This window comes from Aythya ferina, assembly GCF_964211825.1.
Source record: "Aythya ferina genome assembly, chromosome: 13".
Taxonomy (NCBI): domain Eukaryota; kingdom Metazoa; phylum Chordata; class Aves; order Anseriformes; family Anatidae; genus Aythya; species Aythya ferina.
This window is the reverse complement of record NC_140311.1, coordinates 16334720-16355669: the sequence shown is the minus strand read 5'-3', so window position 1 is coordinate 16355669 and position 20950 is coordinate 16334720. Positions and strand designations below refer to the sequence as shown.

The following is a 20950-nucleotide window of genomic DNA, read 5'->3' as shown; positions in this document are numbered from 1 at the left end:
GTGCTGTTTTCAAACCTGTTCCAGCTAAGCTGTTTTCTTGACTTCCCTGCATGTGCTGGGCTGCTGGTGATTTTTGTTACCTTCCAGAGGGATTTTTGCACTTTCTCTTGTACCAAGAGGGGAAGATGCAGTAAGTGGTCCCATCTGAGTGCATTATTCACATCACATTTAAAGAATTTGCCATGGAAGTAAACAGTAAATCTGTATTGGAATGCACATAGAACTGCCCACGGACAAAGGCTGAAAGTGATCTGCAAATATGTTGAATATGAAAGCTGCAGTCTATCTGTGCTGCAGCTATCTGGCCAGGCTTTATACAGGACAGAATATCAAGGGGTGCTTGTGCTGGACGTGGGTGATGAGCTAGACATCAAGAGGACAAAGGTCAGTGACTATACACAGCTATGTGCTAAAGAACGAGAGTCTGTTCTCTTTTGCTAGAGGCTGAGAGCCCTTAAAACTGAACTGACTACTGTAGGAAGAGTGTCACCTTATCAGGCAGCCTTCTGCCCCCTTCAAGTCTTGAACCTGCCAGCTGCCCTGTGGTGCTGGCGCCTTCAGTACAGAGTCATTACTCGAAGCCTGCCCCTGGCAGTTGTGTGTTTCTCTGTCCAGATCATTTGTATTCAGGTATTTGTAATCAAGTTCTGACTTTTCTTCTGTGTGTCAGCTTTTCCTTGTATACGCCATTTCCTCTTTCATATCCAAACACTTCTAATTCCTCTGCCAGTACGTGGTGCATAAACCTTGCTATAAACCACAAATTTGCTCTGCTGCCCTTTTACTTAAGACTTAGGCCAGGTTTCTTCAACATATTGATATATGCCAAACTGTTGAGTTTTTAGCATGGAAACGAGCTTATTAGTAACTGGACATGGGATGGTTCTATTACATGCTGAATTTTAACGCACAAAGTGACTGCAAGCATGTGTTTATGATCTTTATCATTAAAAACTCACAATACCATTTTTCCTGTAAAATTTTTTAATGGCTTTTGAACAAGATGATAGCTCATATACCACAGAGGTTTACTTTCTTTTTGTGTATTGATTCTGAGCCTTGGCGCAGGAGAGAGATGATTCCACAAATTTCACTAATGCAGTTGTGAGACCTGTGCTTCTGCACTGAGAAAGTATTATTCATGTTGATGAACCAGCTCTGCAGTACAAGAGGGCTCTGCCCAGCTTTCCCTGAAAATGTCTTTAGCTATTTTGGAGTTCTAAAATACTGCTGAAGAATTTTCTCACTAGTACAAGTTCATTTCCCAAGTGGAGAAAGGAACCTGATTCAAGTTATTCCATGAAAAAAGAGATACAGGTTTAGTGGAAGAAGCCTTAAGAAGTTGGGCTGTTCCCATTGAGAACCATGAGATACATAATGATATTTGGGAGTCCTGCATGGCTGCATCACTCAGATAGGGATTGTCAAACACCAAATGTTCAAGAGTATTTTGTGAAGCATGTGTCTGAATCTGTTCTTTGTCCTTCTCATCCTTACTACATTGTTGTTCCCTCTTGGTTCAGCCATGCGCTGAGGTGGGGAAGACATTTGCTGCTGTCTCCGTTACCGTAGCCAGTTACCGTAGATGCTGCGATGTTCGTCTTCCCAAGCTGCAGCTATGAGATGGCAGCACGTAAAAAGCATGCTGCTAAAACCCTGTGTGCTCTTCCCAGTGTCTTGAGGCAGAACTGTATAATTCAGAGAACGTCGCGCTGGCTGCCTGAGAGCTGGTAGTAAGGGGCTTCAGAGAAGATTCCTGCAGAGAAACACCATATGAAATGTTCATATTTTTACTGGTCTGCTGTTATGTATATGCCTCTGTATGAGGTACCCATGGGCGGTATTCTAAATTTTCCCTAAGATTAGATGTTTTGTGTTTTATTTGCACCTCTTCTGATATCTGGGACATTAGGGAAGGTATCAGGTTTTAGGGAGTTTCAGTTCAGGAATCAATGTATGAAGTTGATAGGCATTTCAGACATTTTTAATCTCAATTGCACAGGAGAAGCAGTGGCTAGTAATGGGTTTCAGATCCAAGTTTACAGCTTGGTCATCTGCGGATTATACTGAAGATGTCTAATGTAGAGGTAGGGCAATTTGCACAAGTAATCTTAGTTTCAGGAGGTTGTCAAGTTACTGATCCAGAGTTTTATCGCCTGTATTATTACTGCTACTACTAGTAGCCAAATTATGTTTTGAATTATGCTCTTGACTATAAATTACTTTTTTTTAAAGTATATTTTAATAGTGTCCTTTCTGATTTCTACTATAAATGCAGTGTCATTACAGGAATGAGATAAATCTGTGTATCTTCCTCCCCTGGACCACTATTTAGGACTTAGTTAATGTAGCCAGCTCACTATGGTGCTTCGTACAGTCTCAGCATGAACAGTTTGAGGGAAAATCTTGCCGCTTGATTAAGTATTTATAGACAGTTTGGCTGAGAAAGGCAGTTGTTCCCAAAGGTTTGGCATCTCTACAGTATTCTCATAAGAGTAAAGATGATTCAAGTAAATGTCAGAAGGGATTTGCTGGCTGCTAGAATCAGTTGTGTGATGCAGAATTTTCTTTTGATACCAGCATGGTGTTAAAGTGGCTCACTACTTTGCAAACTCAAAATACCACTCAAACAGCTGACTTGAAAACAGTGTGGTGGTTTTCTATTTACTTGAAGAGAAAAAGGCAGGAAACAGCTTGGGGAAAATGCCCACTGGGTGAGAAGGATTGTGTTTGATTTATTATTTTAATTGCCTAATGTTGCTAAGGGAGTGTCTAATTAAAGTCCCTGGAGAAGTCTTTAAAGGTGGAAAGATAATTATTGGAAAACATTATATATAGCCTTCAGTGTTTCTTCTCACCCGCAAAAATACAAAAATTAAACTGAAGGACTGGATGATGTCTTCTGAAGCTTTTCCTTTAAGTAAGCAATGTACGAGAGTCAAACATAGCTCCCCAGAAAATAATAGCGATGTAGGAACTCTGTAATGGTTTTGTTGCCTCAGCCCATGTATATTCGGGTACTTTGATCCCTGTGTCCCCATGTTGGTATTGGCAGAACAAGAATATAGGATGGACTTCTGGCAGACTGTCCTGTAGTCTGTGACAGACCATTAGAACTGCATGCTGGCACATTTTGAACTGTATTTTGACTTAGGATCACATTTTTTTGGCAAAAAATGGCACAGGCTGCCCTATCAGAGATGAAGTAAGAAGTTTCTTTTTTTGTTTGCTTGCAGTTCTTCCCTCTTTATTGCTTGCTATCCTCGTCTGGTAATAGGACTGCACATTAATTGCTTTCTCATCTGGTTTAGTGAAAATGATTGGGGTTAGTCTAAAAGGGTTTAAATTTTTTTTCTGGATTGTTTTGAGAAATGGCTGTGCTACTACACTTGGTTAAAGGGACACTGATCTAGATGGAGGTAGTTCTGCACAGTGCAAGAGAGGGGGAATAAGTTTTTACTCGACTAAGCAGTAGCCAGGAAAGATAATATAATACAGTTTTTAGGCATAGAGATCATTATCTAGAGCATGAAAGACTGTCTCCACCAAATATTTATTGACATGCTTTGAAGCCATTTAAAGTAGATGTGTTGGAAAAAAGCACTGGAGTTCATGAAAAAGAACACTTTTTTTTGACAAGGCTAATTTTAAACATCTTACAGGAAATGCTTTGTATCCCATTCAAAAACTCTCATTTGAAGTCTAAAATAAAATCTTACATAAGGTGTTTCCTTTATCAACAGTGGTGGTTCTGAAGTTCTGCCTTCAACAGCTCTTCTGCCCACTTTGCCAGAACAGCTTGGTGTTTCCTTGCTGCCTGGCAAGTCTGAAAGATAGACTGGAACTTGTTTAAAAATTGCAGGGTGATAATTTTGACTATGTTGAATGTGGCCCTGGTAAATAACCATGTAAGCTTTTGAGATAAATTAGAAGGAAAAGTTTAAAGCTAGGCCATGCGCTTTTGGCATGCAAATATAATGAACAATGTATTGTATGTTTATAGCTCTGCTCTTGCCATTCTTCCTTGTTCATTTGAAAACCAGAAACAAAAAAAATTCTCTCAGTCTCTGTTTCTTTCACTAATACCTTCACAAAAAGTGTCACCTGCTCTTCTGTGGAAGTAGGTCTTTTGATGGGAGATTTGAGCAGCAAGGTGAAGGTCCTCCTCCATTTTTTTTCTTGTATGTGTAAAGTGTGATGGCTTTTTTCTTCATGAGTCATTTTGGAATTTTTTTTTGGTTAATTTACATCCTTTATGTATAAACAGACAACTTAGGTAGAGAGGCTAGTGGAACTATGAAACCCTCCTCTCCCAGATCCGTTGTAGAGCAAATATGTATTTCTTTAAATGCAGAGCAGCATTTGTGTTTCTGGCTGTCTACGGACAGATACGCTTCTATTCATAGAAACAGAAGTAGATGTTTTGTGTGCATGCTCTATAATATGCTGCCCTATTTTCCAAAATGTCCGTACAAGCACTAATAGCTATGTGCAGTTTTGGAATATTCCGAATGCCTCAAAGATATCCGAACATAGTCTCAATTTCTAAAAGGTCTGACTTTTACAAATATTTACATGCACGCGGCTTTCTGTTTGCAGTTTCTTTGTATTCATATGTGCCCATTTATTTGAATCATATGAATGGGCAATTATTAGAAATATATTGGAGAAACACCTATAAAATGCTTCTTGATGAACTGTTATTCTAGTATCTCCTACCAGAATTATTTTCATAGAGTGACTGAGTTCTTTTTAAATAACTGGGAAACAGTGAGGCGCATCCTCAACTTTAAGTTGCCTAATGCATTGAATCCAGACAACGAATGCTTTGACAGGTTCTGCCTGTGTTGCTCAGTGTGTTGTCAATGCTGCATGACACTAAGAAAAGCAGAATTTGATCTGCTGCTGCTGAGACTGAGAGTTTGACATTATTGAAGTAAGGAGCGATGCATGACTCACGTGCAGGATAATGATATTTTCTGTTTTTCTTCCTCTTTCTCTTTTTATTACCTTTGCTACTGATGACCTTTTCAATAAAATTAAAATTTTTCACTAGAGCACTTAATTCTATGCAACAGAAAAGGTCATGTTATGAAATTCCTATAAATAGGACTACTGAGGAGTTTGGGGTTTTCTAGCACTTTGTTTTTTATGTACTTTTTCCAGCCTCATCAGTTGGATACTTCTAGGTATCAATACTGTCTCACATGACAGTAATAAAAAATAATCTCACTGTGAGCACATTTATCCCTAATTTGTGCTCCTTCAGGTGTGCACATGGAGAGGACACTTCTGTTAATATGCGTGCTGTGACTCTGAATGCTGCTTGATAACAGCTTTGAAGTAGAAATTCATTTACTTTTGGATGTTTCTTGCCTTCATCCTGAATTAGGTGTCACACAAAATTGGTTGCTCAGGACAGCTCTTTGACTTAGTTGGAGACATGTTAATTTTTTTGATATTTGATTTTGGTGGCTTGGTAGTAGTAATAGTTCTGGCTCCATTATGTTTGTCCTCACATTTTTGAGCAGTTACATATGGATTTGTTGAAGACCAAAGAAATATTTACATCTTCCATACTATTTAGTATTTAGTCATGTGTACAACAGATTGTGTTTCTTACAGTTGAACAAATCTTGGCAAGTTTGGGGTGCTGTTATTTATCTCTAACTATTACTGAGGAGATTGGCATGCTTGGATACAATTATGGAGGACAAAGAAGATTAATTTTATTATATTTAATATGTTGTCATAGCAACTTTTATTGAGTGTTTAAGTGTTTTAAAAGTTTTCAAAAACTACCATAAATTTCAGTCCACTTATGTGTGAATATTTATAAACATCTACAGTTTATTCTAATTATATAAAATGTAACAAACTAAATACATCCAACATCTTACATTTTCTGCAGTAGTACTCTATAATCAGTTCACAGACAATTTTCTGTGTATATATGAAGAGACTAGAACTGTGTTTACTTGAATCTTCAGTGGTATCATTCTTTGGGTCAGTATGTGAAGTACAGTACCTCCTACTCAAAAGAATGAGTGACGAATCTTAGCAGCACGAGTTCCCTGAGATTTCTGTAGTATTTTGAGAATAGTCCCAGATCCTGTACATAGAAGTCAGCACTCTGAAGGTAGTTAAACAAGAACGGTCCTTTGCAAAGTTGAGTTTTCAAGAGGGGAAAAATCCACTCTTACTTTCCACTCTTACTTTTGCTTTTTCTTTATTTTCCCCCACTGTTCATTCAGAAACTATGACCTGATGAATGTCAGTGGACTGTAATCCATTTATTCCGTGTGGTGGTGGGAACAGGGGGCCAGGTATTTCATTTGGGCTGAGTGAACCAGAGTCACTCTGAACTGAGCCCCCGCTGCCATCAAACTGAGAGATTTTCTTCTTGATCATTTTTCTTTCTTTGGCTCTGCGATTCTGGAACCAGATTTTCACCTGCAATGTTATAAGTTATGTCTGATCAGTTTAAGGCAGCGCTCAACTTTTTACAGCAATAGTAGCAATGAAAAAATATATGTATGCAAGCAAATATCCCCTCTACCCCTCTCAAAAAAACAAACCCACACCAACACTGGACTTCTGCAGTAGAAAATTCTTCAGTTACTCATTTTCTGTATCATAATCAACAGAAACTTGTTATTTACTTAGACCTGCATTAAAGTGAACTTGTGTTATATTTAGGAACATTGGAATCAACTGTTCTCATGTAGACAGAGTCCACCTAGTTCATCATCTAAGCTTTGGCAGTGGTATGTGCCATACTTAAAGGAACATGCAATTATAGAATAATTTGTCAGCTTTCTTTTTCATCTCTGTTAGAGGTTAATTCAAACCCAAGTGGTGAGGGTTCATTTCCTTCTTTATATCGAGTGATTTGTGTATGTATTTGCATTCTTGTTTTGTTTTAGGCTATATATTTATATATGTATTATGCATATATATGTCAGGTGTATAGCTACAGCTGCACTACTTAATGACAATAAAGTGAATTGTTTGTATTGAAAGAACCCTATCTATTTGAAATCCTATTTTGGTATCTAAATTTTCTTGTGTGAATGAGCAGAAAACCACATTTGTGCTTTCCTTATCATTATTTTTCAGTGTTCTCACTTCATAGTCTGTTACATCCTTTAAGGTATATTGAGTACAATATTATATAGGAAAAAAAATCTCTATTACTTTTCAAGTAGGTTTTACTTTATTATCTTACAGGTAATGACAATAAGAAGCATTTAGCTTTGTCAGTTATGAGTCATGTAGAAATGCAGATAGGGTATGTATTTTGTCTGTGTTTTGCCTGAAGGAAATTTATGAGTCAGAAATTGGATAGCTTTAAGAGAAGAGCAGCAGTTATGTAAAAAGAAACTAACAGCTGGTTTTATGCAGCATCACTAGTTACCCAGGTATGGCTGTGTTCTAAATCAGCTAGGTTGCGTAACATCAGAGCAGGAATTTGAATCTTTTAGAACTGCAATTCCCTGGAAATATTCTAATGGAGCTACATCCTACTGTAAAACATGTTGGAATTTGTTGATGATCAACTTGTTTTTCTTAGTTATGTTCCAGAGCCTCTTAAGAACCATAGAATATCCCAATTTGGAAGGGAGACTACCTAATAATTAAATGAATATGCCTGAGAGCATTGTCCAATGGCTTCTCAAACTCTGGCAGGCTTGGTGCTGTGACCATTTTCTTTCACTTCTTCTTAGTGAAGAACCTTTTCCTAATATCCAACCCAAATTGTTGTCTACGAAGTGTAATCTGTGTACTATTGGGGTCTGAGACTGAACATCGCTGCACTACAATATGATTCTAAAGACCCAGTGCTTTAACCTAAAATATTATTACTTATCTATGCATCCTTACACTTTCCAGCTTCAATTGGTCCCTCTCTATTCCATGTTCTTTCACAGATTGAATGCAGAAGAAGAGGAGGATATTTTAGAGAACTGAATGTGTATATTCCGAAAGAACAATCGTTTGTAAAATTCTAAAAAGAAAGATCTCTAAATTTACCTGGGGGCAATAAGTCTGGTTGCTAAGGTATGAGGTGCTTTATTCAGTATCACCAAATCTTCCCTTATCTTCCAACTGTAGCAGAGCCATTGAAATTCTGTTGTATAAAGAGGGCTGGATACAACAGTTGCTATACTTGCATTCAGCAGAGCCGTGTTTCCTAAATGTGCTCTCCAACACAGTGACTAGGAAATTCTTTATCCCAGATTCCTCTAGTCTTTGCATGAACACAGCTCGGATACCTAGGCCCCTGCTCAGGAGACTGTAGTCAAGACAGTGTTTGAATATGTACGTAACTTGAACACAGAGATGCTTTTCAAATAAGCAATGAATCTAAGTATGCACTTGGAAATTTCGTGAGCAGATAGTATTGGCTATGTATACATGCATAAGTGGCATAAAAATTTGGCAACAAGTTTTATAGCCTAAAGCATCCTGTACATAATAGTTGTTTCTAGTACCTGTGAGCATGATAGTGAAAAGAAATCCTGACTTGAAAATCAAAGGTTATAAAGGCTCCTTGAAAACATGCTGAAACCTCTCTGAGGGAGGATATGGCATGTGGCAGTAGTGGTAACAAATACGTAACAAGATGTACACAGATAATCTGATTTGATTGTTCTTTGAATGTTGAGTTTTCAGTTTCCTGGCTTACAGCTGTAGTGTATCCAATGCTTTACATCTTTACTGGCCACCATTTTGTGTGGTTGCAAGAAGAAATAAAATGGAGAATGCCATAACTATGGTGATGGTGAAGATAACGTGAAGCTGAAGTGTTTAATTTCAAGCTGTCTAGCAAGCTTTTATGCAAGTAAGAACAAGAACTTTTCCATACTTCTATCATAGATGAATGTCTTAATGTTTAGTTTCCCTTAATAGGAGGTTTCTGTCCAATTAACTTACTTATTAATTTGTGACTGTGTAGTGTATTCTCTGTGCCTAATACACTTGCAAACTGTCCTGGTTGCCTTGGCACTACTTTGCGTACAGAACATGAATGCTGCTTGAGCCCTCCGACAGCCACAGTGTCTGGTGGATGGGTGAGTATGGGGGACAGTCTGTGTACCTGTCTTTCAGATAGTCCCAGGTTTGCTGCAAGTTCTGACTTTCTCCTTATTGTAATGTATCTGTTGCAGTGAAATTCCTTCTCTAATTCTAGTCTCTGGTGGTCTGTGTAAACAACTCGGTATTTTTCTTTTGTTCTTGTTTTACCTGTTTGAGAAAGAAATATTATTAATATGTTGATTTTTGATAGCATCTTTCTTTCAAACATCTCAAATATTTTACAGACATTATTAATAAAGCTGCAGAGTACTTGCAAAGGATTGTTTTCTTCTGTTACAGAGAAGGAATATGAGGTACAGAGTGAATAAGTAGATAACCAATATGCTCTTATAACATTTGGCTATCAAACTTCTCTCTCTCCCTCTTTATCTCTCTGTAAATACATGTTTAAATATAAAGCTTAAGTGCAGAATACCCTGAAGCATGTTAAATAATTCATAGCATACATAATTGGTACTGAATATATTTGACCTCAAAGGGAATTTCATTTCAGTGTTCATTTAAATGACTTGTGTATACGTGGACATAAATATCACAGGATCTCAAGACTGACTTTCAGTCACAATTTTAATTGTGACTAATTGTACTAATTTTGTATTTGGGCTTTTCAGATCAGTTCTCCAACACAAAGAAATGTCAACTAGCAATCTGTTTACAGTCTGTGTTTGGTCAAGCTTATAAGTTCAATAATTATATATATTATATTCATATATACTAAATATATATATGTATTTTTTTCCAAAAAGGTCTTGCAAGGTGCTGGGGGTACTCAATGAGCTGAGTTTCCATTTGGAATTGAAGGCACTTCGCATCTTATAAACCTAGACAATAAAATATTTATAAAAGGATTGTGGTATCTCTAACAACAGAATTCATCTAAGAATACTTCTTTTACTTAAGAGAAATGTAACATAATGTTTAGAACATATCTTTTATTTCTTTGACTTTTTCAAACAATTTTTTTTTTAAATAATAATACAGAGATCACTTTTAAGCTTATTTTTCTCTTTTGCACTTCCAACAGCCCAACTAGATAGTTTTCCTTTTTCGTCTGATCTTCCCAGTTTTAGTTTTTTTTTTTGATGTGAGTTTTCTGGGACAAACTGTAAGACAAAGACTCCTTTAAAGTGGTTCCCTAAAATCCATTGAGGTGTTAAGATGAAGCACACGCCACACAAAAGAGCGACAAGGAGATCTTATCAAGAACCCCTTTTACATTCAGAAACACAAGCCAATTGGTTTGGAATTTACAAGCCCTAAACAAATGTCAGACTCTTTCATCTTAGCAGAGGAAAAAAGGACAGAAATAAATGAAGGAATATTTTTCTTCAGTTTTCTTCAATTTTGGGCCAACATTGAGGATAGACTGAGGTATTTTTATCTGAAGCTAAATTTTTTGAAATACACAAAATTAAGTATGTTTTCCTCAATTCTCTTCCCCTTTGACTTCTAGTATATGAGGTTTTGCTGGTTAAATTTGCAGGACTACAACATTCATCAAACTTAAGTTCATCATTTTTTTCAAGTTACAAATTGTTGGCTTTGAAATATTTGCTCTGGATGATAGTTATAATGTTAACAATAGTATAGATATTCAGGTTCCTTGTAAACTGAAGGCTTAGAAGTTAATCTTTGAAAAGAAGTTAAAATTCAACAGGGTTATTCCGGCTTCAATATAATCAGCAAATATAGCCACGATTTAAGGGGGTGGAGAAAAGGAGCAGTCTTCCTCATTCCCCTTGGTCATAAAATTCACAGAGCATTTCTTCTGAAGACAATAAAGCTAGGAGAAGGCCTCTTTATTTGCTGTGAAAATCATCACCCTTTCCGGCAATATAACTCCTGAAGAAAAAAGGGAGAAGGAAAAGACAAGACTGCATATCAAAGCAAAGAGAAGTGTTGAAAGGGTCTGTTGCCTCAATATGACAGATAGGCCTCAAAACTGAAAACAATGTAGGCCAGTGGAAAATAGATGTCACAACTAGTTTACAAAGCAAAATAAATTAGCATGAAAGCAGAGACCTGGCCCTTTTCCCTGTTTTTCTATTTTGTTTTCTAGCTGTGTTTCTGCTGTGATGTGATATGAATTACTTGGACATCATTGCTTGTGATGACATCAGATGTGTTGAGTATAATAATAAAAAAAAAAAAAGCTAAAGCTGACCTTGCAATATGTATATATATACACACACATTATTTATATATATATATATATATATAATGTGTGTGTGTGTATATATAAATCTTTTCCTTTTGTGTAGTCTCCTTAAAGTCCATCCTGTTTTTTGAGAAAGGTCATTCCCAGCTGAAGTTTCACAAAAAGTTTTATAAGACTTTAGGTTCTAGACCCTTGTTTAGAGATTTTCTCTTCGCTAAGTTTCATTCATTGAAGACTCACTTTCATAGAATTACATATTTTGCACATAATATTGCAGGTTTTAGAAATGGTTTGGAGTTTTAGTCTTCGTAACTGAAGTTGGAAGGGCATTTTTACATTGATTTTAGTGAGAACAGGATCAGACTGTAAGGCATACTGCTAGTGTTCTTTTTCTTGTTTTTGTAGCTCATCTGGGAAGATAACTTTACCAAGCCCACTTTGGGTTTCTGTTTTTAAAAAATTCTTATTGCCTAATATGTCTAGAATGTCTGTATATTTGACAAAAAGGGTTGTTCCAAATATGCAGTAATGGTTTTTTAATTAGAAGATACAAAGTATAAAATTTCAAACCAAATTTGAGCTGTTGAAAGCAGATAGTAGTTTTTTTTTTTGTTTTTTTTTTCATCCTAAGGCTTGTCTTGGTCAGGTAAATTTTCATTTCAGTTTTCCTGAAGTTTGTATAAAATGAAAATATATTGAAACAGGGTAAATAGATGTTAACACCCCTTTCTCCCAAATAATTTCCATTGTCAGTATTTTAGTAGGCTCCTTCATTTAATTAGAAGTGTTTTGATTTCTGTTACTCCATGCTGCTCAGGGTATACATGTATATATGTATGTAAATGTATTTGTGAAGTTCAGGGCTGTATAGTTCTGAAATTTTGGACCAATGGACTGTATTAGTCTTCAATAGTACCGAAGGGGAGGAGCTGGTAGCTACTTTATAGCATGCATAATAATCTGGGCAAAAGGAAAAACAAAACAATTCTGCTTTGAAGAGTGGCTATAATGATATCAAGTAGGTTTTCTTACATTCTAGAGAAAATATTGTTAACGTGTAGTTACATGCCTAATTTTACTCTTGCAATTATGTTTGAATTTCATTCCCTATAACTTTTTTGTGTCAGTATTAAAGTTTTCCAGTTCTTACACTTAATATTATTTTAAAGACACTGACAAAAAGCCAAATGTGGTTTGGTACTTCCCTTGTTTTAAATACATCACATTTTTGTTTTACTTTCCCAAACCCTTTTTATTAAGCGGGATTGATGTCTTCGGCCAAATTCAGTGAAGTCTTGAGCTGTTTTTAACACTTCAAAGCATTGGGCTCTAGGAATGTAAAGCCTCAGGACATTTATCTGTGGACAGGCCCTGATTCACCTGTCCAGAATTGTTCATAAAGTATTTCAGCATGAGTGTGAACTGTGTTTTTCAGACCAGAGATGAGTGCTTTTCTGCATTGCATATACATTTTATGAAGTTGAGCACGCATGTGTGAAACTTTGCAGTGTCTGCCTTGTCTGTGCAATTAGTGTAAAACAAGGAATTAGATTTTGAAAATACTAATGCATTTAAACCTCAGTGCTGTGACAGCGACAGGGTTGCCTCACTGACATTCAGTAGTTGGAACTGATTCTGGTCTGTGCTCGGGTCTTGCATCACTTTTACACCTGGAAAACTCCAGTGATGTTAATGAAGTTACTGCTGATTTACATGAGTATACATAAGGACGGGGTGGGGGGAGGAACAGACTCTAAATCTGCCTGGCTTTGAAGGCCTTTGTAAAGACCCCAAGTGGAAGGGTGGCATTGTGGTATCTTAATGTGCACTAGGCATTTTATCCGTAGTAACAATGGGAAAACAGTCTGTATCTACTTTATAACTAAGAAACAATTACTAGACTAATTTTGTTCTTGAGGGATAACCATTTGAAGGATTGTTACCGAAGTGGTGGTGCTGATTTTCCGTGTCTGCTAGGATTGCTCCAGATGTAATTGCCCTTCTTTCTTTAGAGCATTTTCTTTGATGCTCTCTAACACACACTTACTACTTTTAACCTTAGCAAGGTTTGCTAAATCTATTGTTACACACAATTTACACCTTGGGAATATACACAGAAAAGTTCTGGCATGCAGCTTGTGACAAAAACGGGCACATCAATGAGTGACACTTGGGAGAAAGTGAATTTTAATTGTCTAACTGTAGCAAACTGCAGAATTCTGGTACGTGAAAATACTGAAAAATATGGTTTGAAACCAAATGAAGCAAAAGCTGGTGAGACATGGTCTGCAAACAAAATTGTCTACAATGATAATTTGAGTCAGATTATTTGTCTGGGGGCATTTCTTCTATGTAGATTTATTAAGTGAGAATAATGAAAAACAGGCAAATCGGGAGGAAATCGCGTGATCGATACAGCTTGATCATAGTGTAATTTTCTTTAAAATTGCTGAAAAGTCTTCAAAGGTTTAAATATATAAAACAGCTCAGTATAAAATTTATCTTTACCTTGTGATGCAGAATAATTTCCATGTTTTTGTGTGTAACTGTTAAAAGCAACATTTTCAAGAGTGTCATATTTTTCATCAGAAATACTTTACGCAATGTTAGAACAAAGATACCTGGGCTTGAGTGAGATGCAGCCATATCTAGACACAACAGCCATTCTGCTACAGTCACATAAAACCTTAATGGGATGAAAGTGAAACTAGTGCAAATTCAGTTAAAATTGCATTAAACAAGAGTAGGTTAAATAAATGTCCTAAATGACCCACCAACCTATGTGCTTTAAGTAAAGTTAATTATTTATGAGATCAGAGATAGCAGAAAAATGCTTTCTGAGGTAAACAAAAATAATGTAGCATACGCTTACCAGTAGTGTTGGTTTGTACCGTTTTCCTCATCCATTCATAAGAGCTGTGCCTTTGGCTGTTGGGAGAGATTTGCTGTGCATTAATTGTATCTACAGGAGGTAACCCCCCGGATCCAGCAGGATGGAGGGAGCTGTAATCAGCAGAGCTGTAGGAGACCTGCCCAGGAGACGAGCCATTGATCTGTGCAGCAGCCACGGTGCTGGAAGGTCCTGGGCCATAAGCGTTCCAGTCCTCCCTCTGTGGGCCATAGTGGGATCCCCAGGTTCCCGCAGGCTGTCCGTGGTTGTCCAGGGCTGGCACATGGTGATAGCCCATGTAGTCTGAGTAGGGGGGAGCGGACGCGAAGTTTTGCACTGGCAGGTTGTTGTTGCTACCCCTTGCAGGTCCTGGATACATGCTGTTCTCTTTATCCAAGAGAGAGCTCACGTACATGATGGTCACAGATCGTAAATGTGTTGTCACAACATCCTGTTCTTCTGTGTTTTCTTTCGCCGTTTAAAATAATTGCTTGATTTTTTCCCTAATAATGCCACTCTGCCTGGAATCTACTACTTCATCCTCTTTTATTATCAACTGTGTTACCAGGTGCTGGTGGTAATGGTTTACCAAGATCTTGTCTGACGTCAGCCAAACTGCCTGCCTCATAATTACATTTACATTCAAATGAAGGGCTGACCAACCCCACCTTTCTGCTAGTTCTGGTGCTTTCTCTTTTTACAGAGCTTTTATCTATCCTGTTACCCTTCACTGATACTCAACAGTGATTCCACTGCTGTAATGTGATGCAATTGTTGCTTGCATTTAGAACCTAGTATATAGACCTTTAAAAAACAAGAAAAAAAGAAAAAGGAAAGTGTTAAGTTGTAACAAAAATGTTCAATGTTTAAATGATTCTTGTCCAGACTATTTTAGGATGTATTGTCAATCAACAAGTAAATCTTTTACTCTCTTAATTTCTCAGATGCTAAAAAAAAAATCTAATTAAAATTTTTGAAATTAATGGATACAGTCAGTTTGAATAATACACGTGTCTCAAGAATTTCCCCCTTGTTCTTGATGTTTATAAGTGATTTTCCAGCATGGGAGAAATTATGGCTCTATCTGTAATGAACATGTTCATGCTCTCCCCATATGGCGTGCTTTAAAGAGATGTCTTCATTTGTTGGCTGTTGCAAACCAATAAATTTTAAGAAGTAGACAATAAATCCTCTTAACGAAGATGGTGGCAGAAGAACAAGCAAAATGACTGAAAAAAATAGCAAAGAAATTCTTTGATCAAGCCCAGCAATATTGTTGGCTTCAGTTTCAAACTGAAGATGGCTTTTATGCACCTGAAAGGCCTTCCTCTGAAACTCCTTTATAGCAGACTGTTTTTGGTGGTGGCAATTAAGTGAAATGGGCAACAAGAAATGTCTGGAATATCAGTGTAGTGGATCAGAACTGCCCTGATGCTTGTTTGTGAAGCGTCTGACACACAGGTACTGGGTAGGTAAGCCTCCACACTGAGAGAAATGATTCTAAAGTTGGTTTTATCTTATTTTTAAGAGCGTGATATTAACATGGGAGAATGAAGCCATACCTTATGACTAGAGAATTGCCTCTATATGGTTGTCTAGTTATAATTTGTAGAGTGTATTTGATACCAGTTTTTTTTTTATCTTGGATAAATTTCTTTGCAATGAGCTATTTGTCAAGGGGTATGCTTGCAAAAGAGGTGCAAATTATAATGAGTTGTTTCCCTTTACAAAGGTGTGGATTTTCATTCAGCATCCTTTGTATTTTGACACTACTCATATTCACACATCCCTTCTAATTCCAGCACTAAAGGATTCTAAGTGTGTACTTCAGAAAGATTTTTTTTTGAGGAAAGACTTTATGTCAGTAACTGTAGCAAAGATTTTAAGGCCACTTTTTATATTTGCAGATTTCTTCATTTCTTAATCCCAAAGGATCTTGAGAATGTTGAAGAAATTTGCATCACAGGATAGGACATGGAAAAAGTAAGGCTCCTGTAATAGGTGTGCCCCTTATTCAAAAAACAAACCAAAACCAATAACAAAACATCTCTGGACTCCACTGAGTGTCATTCAGATTGAACAAGGTTGTTTCCTATACTGGAAGCATCGCTGGCATTTTTGCCTATTTGTGAGCATGATGCCAGCAGCTCAATTCCTATATATTGCTAAATACAGAATGCAGATCTGTCAGAGGCAGATCAATGGGAGGGTGAAGTTTCAGTTCCATCAACTATCTGCAAGCCATCGACATATTACAAATGAGCACTGGTTGCTCATAGATTCTAGATCAAGCATGTTTTTTGACTATGCATACCATTTTCACATCTCAGTGAATGACATTTAATTTCATAGCATATGTTAGATGGTAGTAGCATTTTTAATTTTTAATTCTCTTCCTTTGTGGGATGCCTCTGTTCCTACCCCCCACAATTTCACTATCACCTAATCCCATTTTTTGTATCTCAGAGCTTTATCCTTCATTCTCTGTTCTTTTATCTTTTGTTTATGCTCCTCCTTTCCCTTTCTTGTTTTGCCTGTTCCATTATCTGAATTTTCTTTAGATCTATTTCGATTCTTTCCAGAACATAATTAGATCAAGATACACTGATGGTGAATTGCTGTACTGATTTGATATCGGCTAACAATAGTAAGCTTTGAATAAGGCAGTTTGTTTTTTAAAAAAAAAAAAAAAAAAAATTTACATAGAAGGATAAGATTGCTCAGTAAGACTGCAGATTTTTAACACCAGAGTGAGAATAAGATAACTAAAATGACAGCATAGAAATGATTTGCTGCACCCTCACTCTTATGCCTTCCATTTAGTGTAGCAGAACTGTGTGGATTATTATAAAGGACCCGTATCTCTTCATGTAGGCTAGTGGTTTGAGGGTACCGTAAGTTTTGGGACTGATGATTTTTGAGAGCTAATTGACTGTTAATCTGAGTCTGCCTTCCCAAGAGTCGCTTCTCAGCCATACGTGTGTCATTCTGCTCAAATCCAGCACGTCAGTAGCTTCAGAGCCTCAGAATCGCTGCTTCTTCAGTGTGTATCAGTAACTTACCCTGTAGTTCTGGGAAGATTTCTAGTGGGCATCGCTGTCAAATGCGAGGGAGATCACTGACCTTCCCCTGTGAGGGGGGGGGGGCATGGTGAGGGGATGGTAATGAGTTGCTGGTGGGACAGGGAGGACTGTTATGGGTTTATGACTGCTTAATGCAATTGTGGACCTGTCGTGTCACCATGGTCCCTCTTTGACTTTCTGGGATGGTGGGAAAGGGGCAGGAAGTCCAGAAATGTCATCCACGTGGAGGCTTGTACTTAGGAGACTTTCAGCTGAGGGGGTAGAGACAGGATAGGAAAGGTCCGTAAGGTATTGGCAGCAGGATTGCAGCGCTGTTTGGCGTACTTCAGAGAGATTGATTGATAACTGAGCTCCAAGGTTATGATGTTCCATTTTTTTCCAACTGTTAAAATTTATCTATGTAACAGCCACAGGAGTTGCCTCACCCTTTTGTTGGGGTGAAGGGGTGTGCATGTAAAATTAAACATACTTTATGTGCGTTTAATCTTTGGGGAAGATGTTTAAGGAAGAAGATTGCCTAGTTTGCTAACAAGTGGTTAATGAAATGTAGTAGTAATAACAAGTGTGGTGAGAACTATTGAAACTATGAAAGTTTTGTTTGTACAGACAGTGTAGATGGTATACTCTAGTATGTGTGGTGTTCTCAAGAGCATTTCCAAACCTGGTAATAACAGTATAACCACAAACATGCAGTTGAGTGTTTTAATGACAGCTATTATAGCTGCAATTTCAGGGACTACTGGCAGATTAAAACTGGCCCGTACATCAATAACGTGTATTAAAGGTGTTTATACTTGTGATGGTTTTTATAAGTATATTATGAACCCTTAATCATAAAGTTACTCTTCCTTTCATACAACGATAAGAAACAAATCTTTCCATCTCTGACACTTGAAAATGATCTGATTATTTTGGTGTTGTTGCTGAGGAGAAGAAAGTACACAAGCTTAGCGTGTCCCATTCTGGCCAAGGTGATAGGAAGAGGTGTTTGTTTCCTTGCCTCCTTGTGACCACTCTAATGACACATCAGTAACGTAAAGCTTATGGATGCTTCTTGCCCATACCTTCATAACTGCATGCCTGCAATTTCAGTGGAATGGCTACTCAAGGAGTTCATTGGTGAACTACATAATGATGGATTTAATGCAGTATTTCAGAGCTGTTACTCACCCTTTGTTCAAGCCAGGCTTTGCATGCACACCCATTCCTCCTAAAATTAATAGCCAGCTGTATAAATCTTAAGGAAGGGACAGTAATGGTATGCTGTTGTCTGGGGGTCAGTTCTGCTGGAAAAAAATCTGTTAATTCATGAAGGAAGGCAGGTGGTATTTGAATTTTAAAACACATAGCCAAAGAGGCTGATCTTGCTTTCACTGTACTTTCACTGTACTTTGTACTTTTACAAACTTTCTGAAAAATCTATTCAATCTTTTTAACTGGGATGGTTTAATATACAGCGCCCTAGTCTTGTTTTCGAACTGCAAGCACATGGCAAACTGTACTACTTATCGACAAGTGTGGCACAGCTTAGAGAGTTGAATGAGTATTGGTAACGGAGCTATTTTCCCTTGCTGAACTGGGCCTTCCTGGCAGGAAAAAAGGCTGTATCAAAAGTTCCAGTCAGTACAAACAAGTAGAAATAAAAATGGCAACTGTCCACAAAGCCTTCCTTAGTGTTACTTTGAATTCCATATTCTTAAATTTTGGTTAACAAATCCTTTTCAAAAAATGAAGACAGCATTGAAGAATCAATTGTTGGGAGTACAATGAGTAAATACACCCTTCAATCTTGTGTTGCTGTTCTTCTAACTGCTGCTAATGAGTTAGCCTTCCTTTCTTAATGTTAACTTCTGTCATTCATTAGAGTAGCCGCAATATATGTCATGCATGATCGACACCAGCGTTGCATATGCCAGGAAAGAGTGGTCTGGAACTAAAAGAAGTCTTGCTATTCTGAAATCTAGATAACTTACAATTTGCTACAGAACCAATACTGATGGTAATGAGAGCGTCTTACTGCTCAGAAGGATTTCAAGAGCCTGAATTTGCAAACCAGGTTAAATCGATTCTTTTTAGCAGAACCGTGAACATGATCAGCAAATCCTCCACTGATACTTGGCTTCCTTCCTGAAGAATCATGCAGTGTAGGGCTCCCACTTACTGTAACAAATTCATCCTGATTAGAGTATAGCTAGATGGATTTTGGGGAGCTCAGTATTGAGTCCTTCAGCCATTCTTTAGTGTAGTCATTTTCATGAGCTAACAAAGTAATCAGTTGTTCTTAGTGCTTACCATTCTTGCTGTACACATGGCTTATATTCCTTTCAGATAGGCATTTCTGTTGCCGAAATTCAAATATTGTTTTTCATACTCTCATGTGAGAGATTGTGTGAAGTCTGTCCTACCTTAGCAGACCAAGAGCATGCAGGATGTACCTGAATTAAACCTCTTCATTTATTGAGGTACCTCTCAGAACAGAGCTTGTTCCAAAAAGCACACTAAAAAGTAGTTGTGCTCTCTGAGTATGAAAACAGCTGGTAAATGTTCTTATAAAACCAGTGGCTATTTTCTTAAATAGTGAGATCAGTGCAGTTTTGTGTTCCGCTAGAAACATCAAGTGCTTTTCCAAAACGTGACTGGCTGTATACGTCATTCAGGATGAGAAGGGATACATCATTGAGTGCACGCTCTGGATGCAAAAGTGTGTGTTGGACCAAGCCTGTACTGCTCCAGCAAACTAAATAAGGGTGCTGAAACACAAGCATGATTCTTCGTGTATGTTAACATCCAGAGTGAATATATTTTTTGAATCTACTCTTGGGATAGAAGGTAACACATACTTGATGCTCTCTCATATGTGCATTAATGATTGTATAACCCCTAAGCAATTGCAGATAACACATATTTGGAGTTTTTTGATTTGGAAATGCCATTTTGAATTGTATATCTAATTTAGATGCATAAAGTTTTTGTTGGAGGTCCTGTTTGATATGTTCTTCTTGATCTTTTTGTACCATACAAATCACACTTCTTTTGGGGTAGCGGGGTTTAAAGTTTAGTGAATTCCTCTGAAAACTGAGTATACCTTGATCATTGCTTTAATCACAATTAGGATTAAGGGCTTAGATATTCTTGTGATGTAGTCTAAGGTATGCTTTTCTTCTTCAAGGCACTTTGCTAACAACTAATCAATCTTCAGAGAAGCCCTGCTTTAGTGTCCCTAGTTTTATAGATGTGGTAAAAGTGATAGGTTACATGATATGCCCACAGTCAGAAAGGAAGCAAGTATCGTTCTGAGGACTGGTACTGGTGTTTTGTGACTCATGTTGTTGGACCAAAATACTTGCAGTTGATTTGGCTCCAATTTTATGTCTCCTGTTTTTAGTTATATATAATATAGCACCTAAACAGCAGTACTTCATAAGCTGCTTGATGAAAAGTATCTTTCTTGCATTTTTGGTGAGCAACTTCTTTAAAGGATTAAGGTTGAAAATACTGAATAGATTGCTGGTAAGTTTTACCAAAAAAAACATACACACACACAAAAAAACTACTTAAAGCAATCACTGGCATAACTAGAGGGTTAATAATCCCTGAAGTATTACCCTGGTTTAAAGATACTGCTTTTGGAGCAATAAATTTTAACCTTTGAACATGTGCTTCTGCAAATAAAATCCAGCCTTATTTTGTGTACTTAACAACTTCTGATTGGAAACACAT

General features: G+C 37.3%; 2 protein-coding genes across 3 annotated transcripts in view; one reads left to right on the top strand and one right to left on the bottom strand.

The window, feature by feature from the left end:
* LOC311444123 (uncharacterized protein) overlaps positions 1–20950 on the top strand; it is a 293968-nt gene that overhangs the window by 4154 nt on the left and 268864 nt on the right. The window lies entirely within an intron of this gene.
* CDX4 (caudal type homeobox 4) lies at positions 967–14764 on the bottom strand. 2 transcript variants are annotated; one of them, XR_014697658.1, is made up of 4 exons: positions 14130–14764; positions 9101–9246; positions 6029–6453; positions 967–1756 (listed from the first exon to the last, which is right to left on the bottom strand). XR_014697658.1 is itself a non-coding variant. In XM_084535024.1 (3 exons), exons 1-3 carry the CDS (start codon positions 14560–14562, stop codon positions 6247–6249), a joined length of 786 nt encoding a protein of 261 aa, XP_084391150.1. In that variant the 5' UTR covers positions 14563–14764; the 3' UTR covers positions 5705–6246. The 2 variants fall into 2 exon arrangements, 1 of the variants encoding a protein (XP_084391150.1); XM_084535024.1 differs by lacking the exon at positions 967–1756 and having other exon boundaries at positions 5705–6453.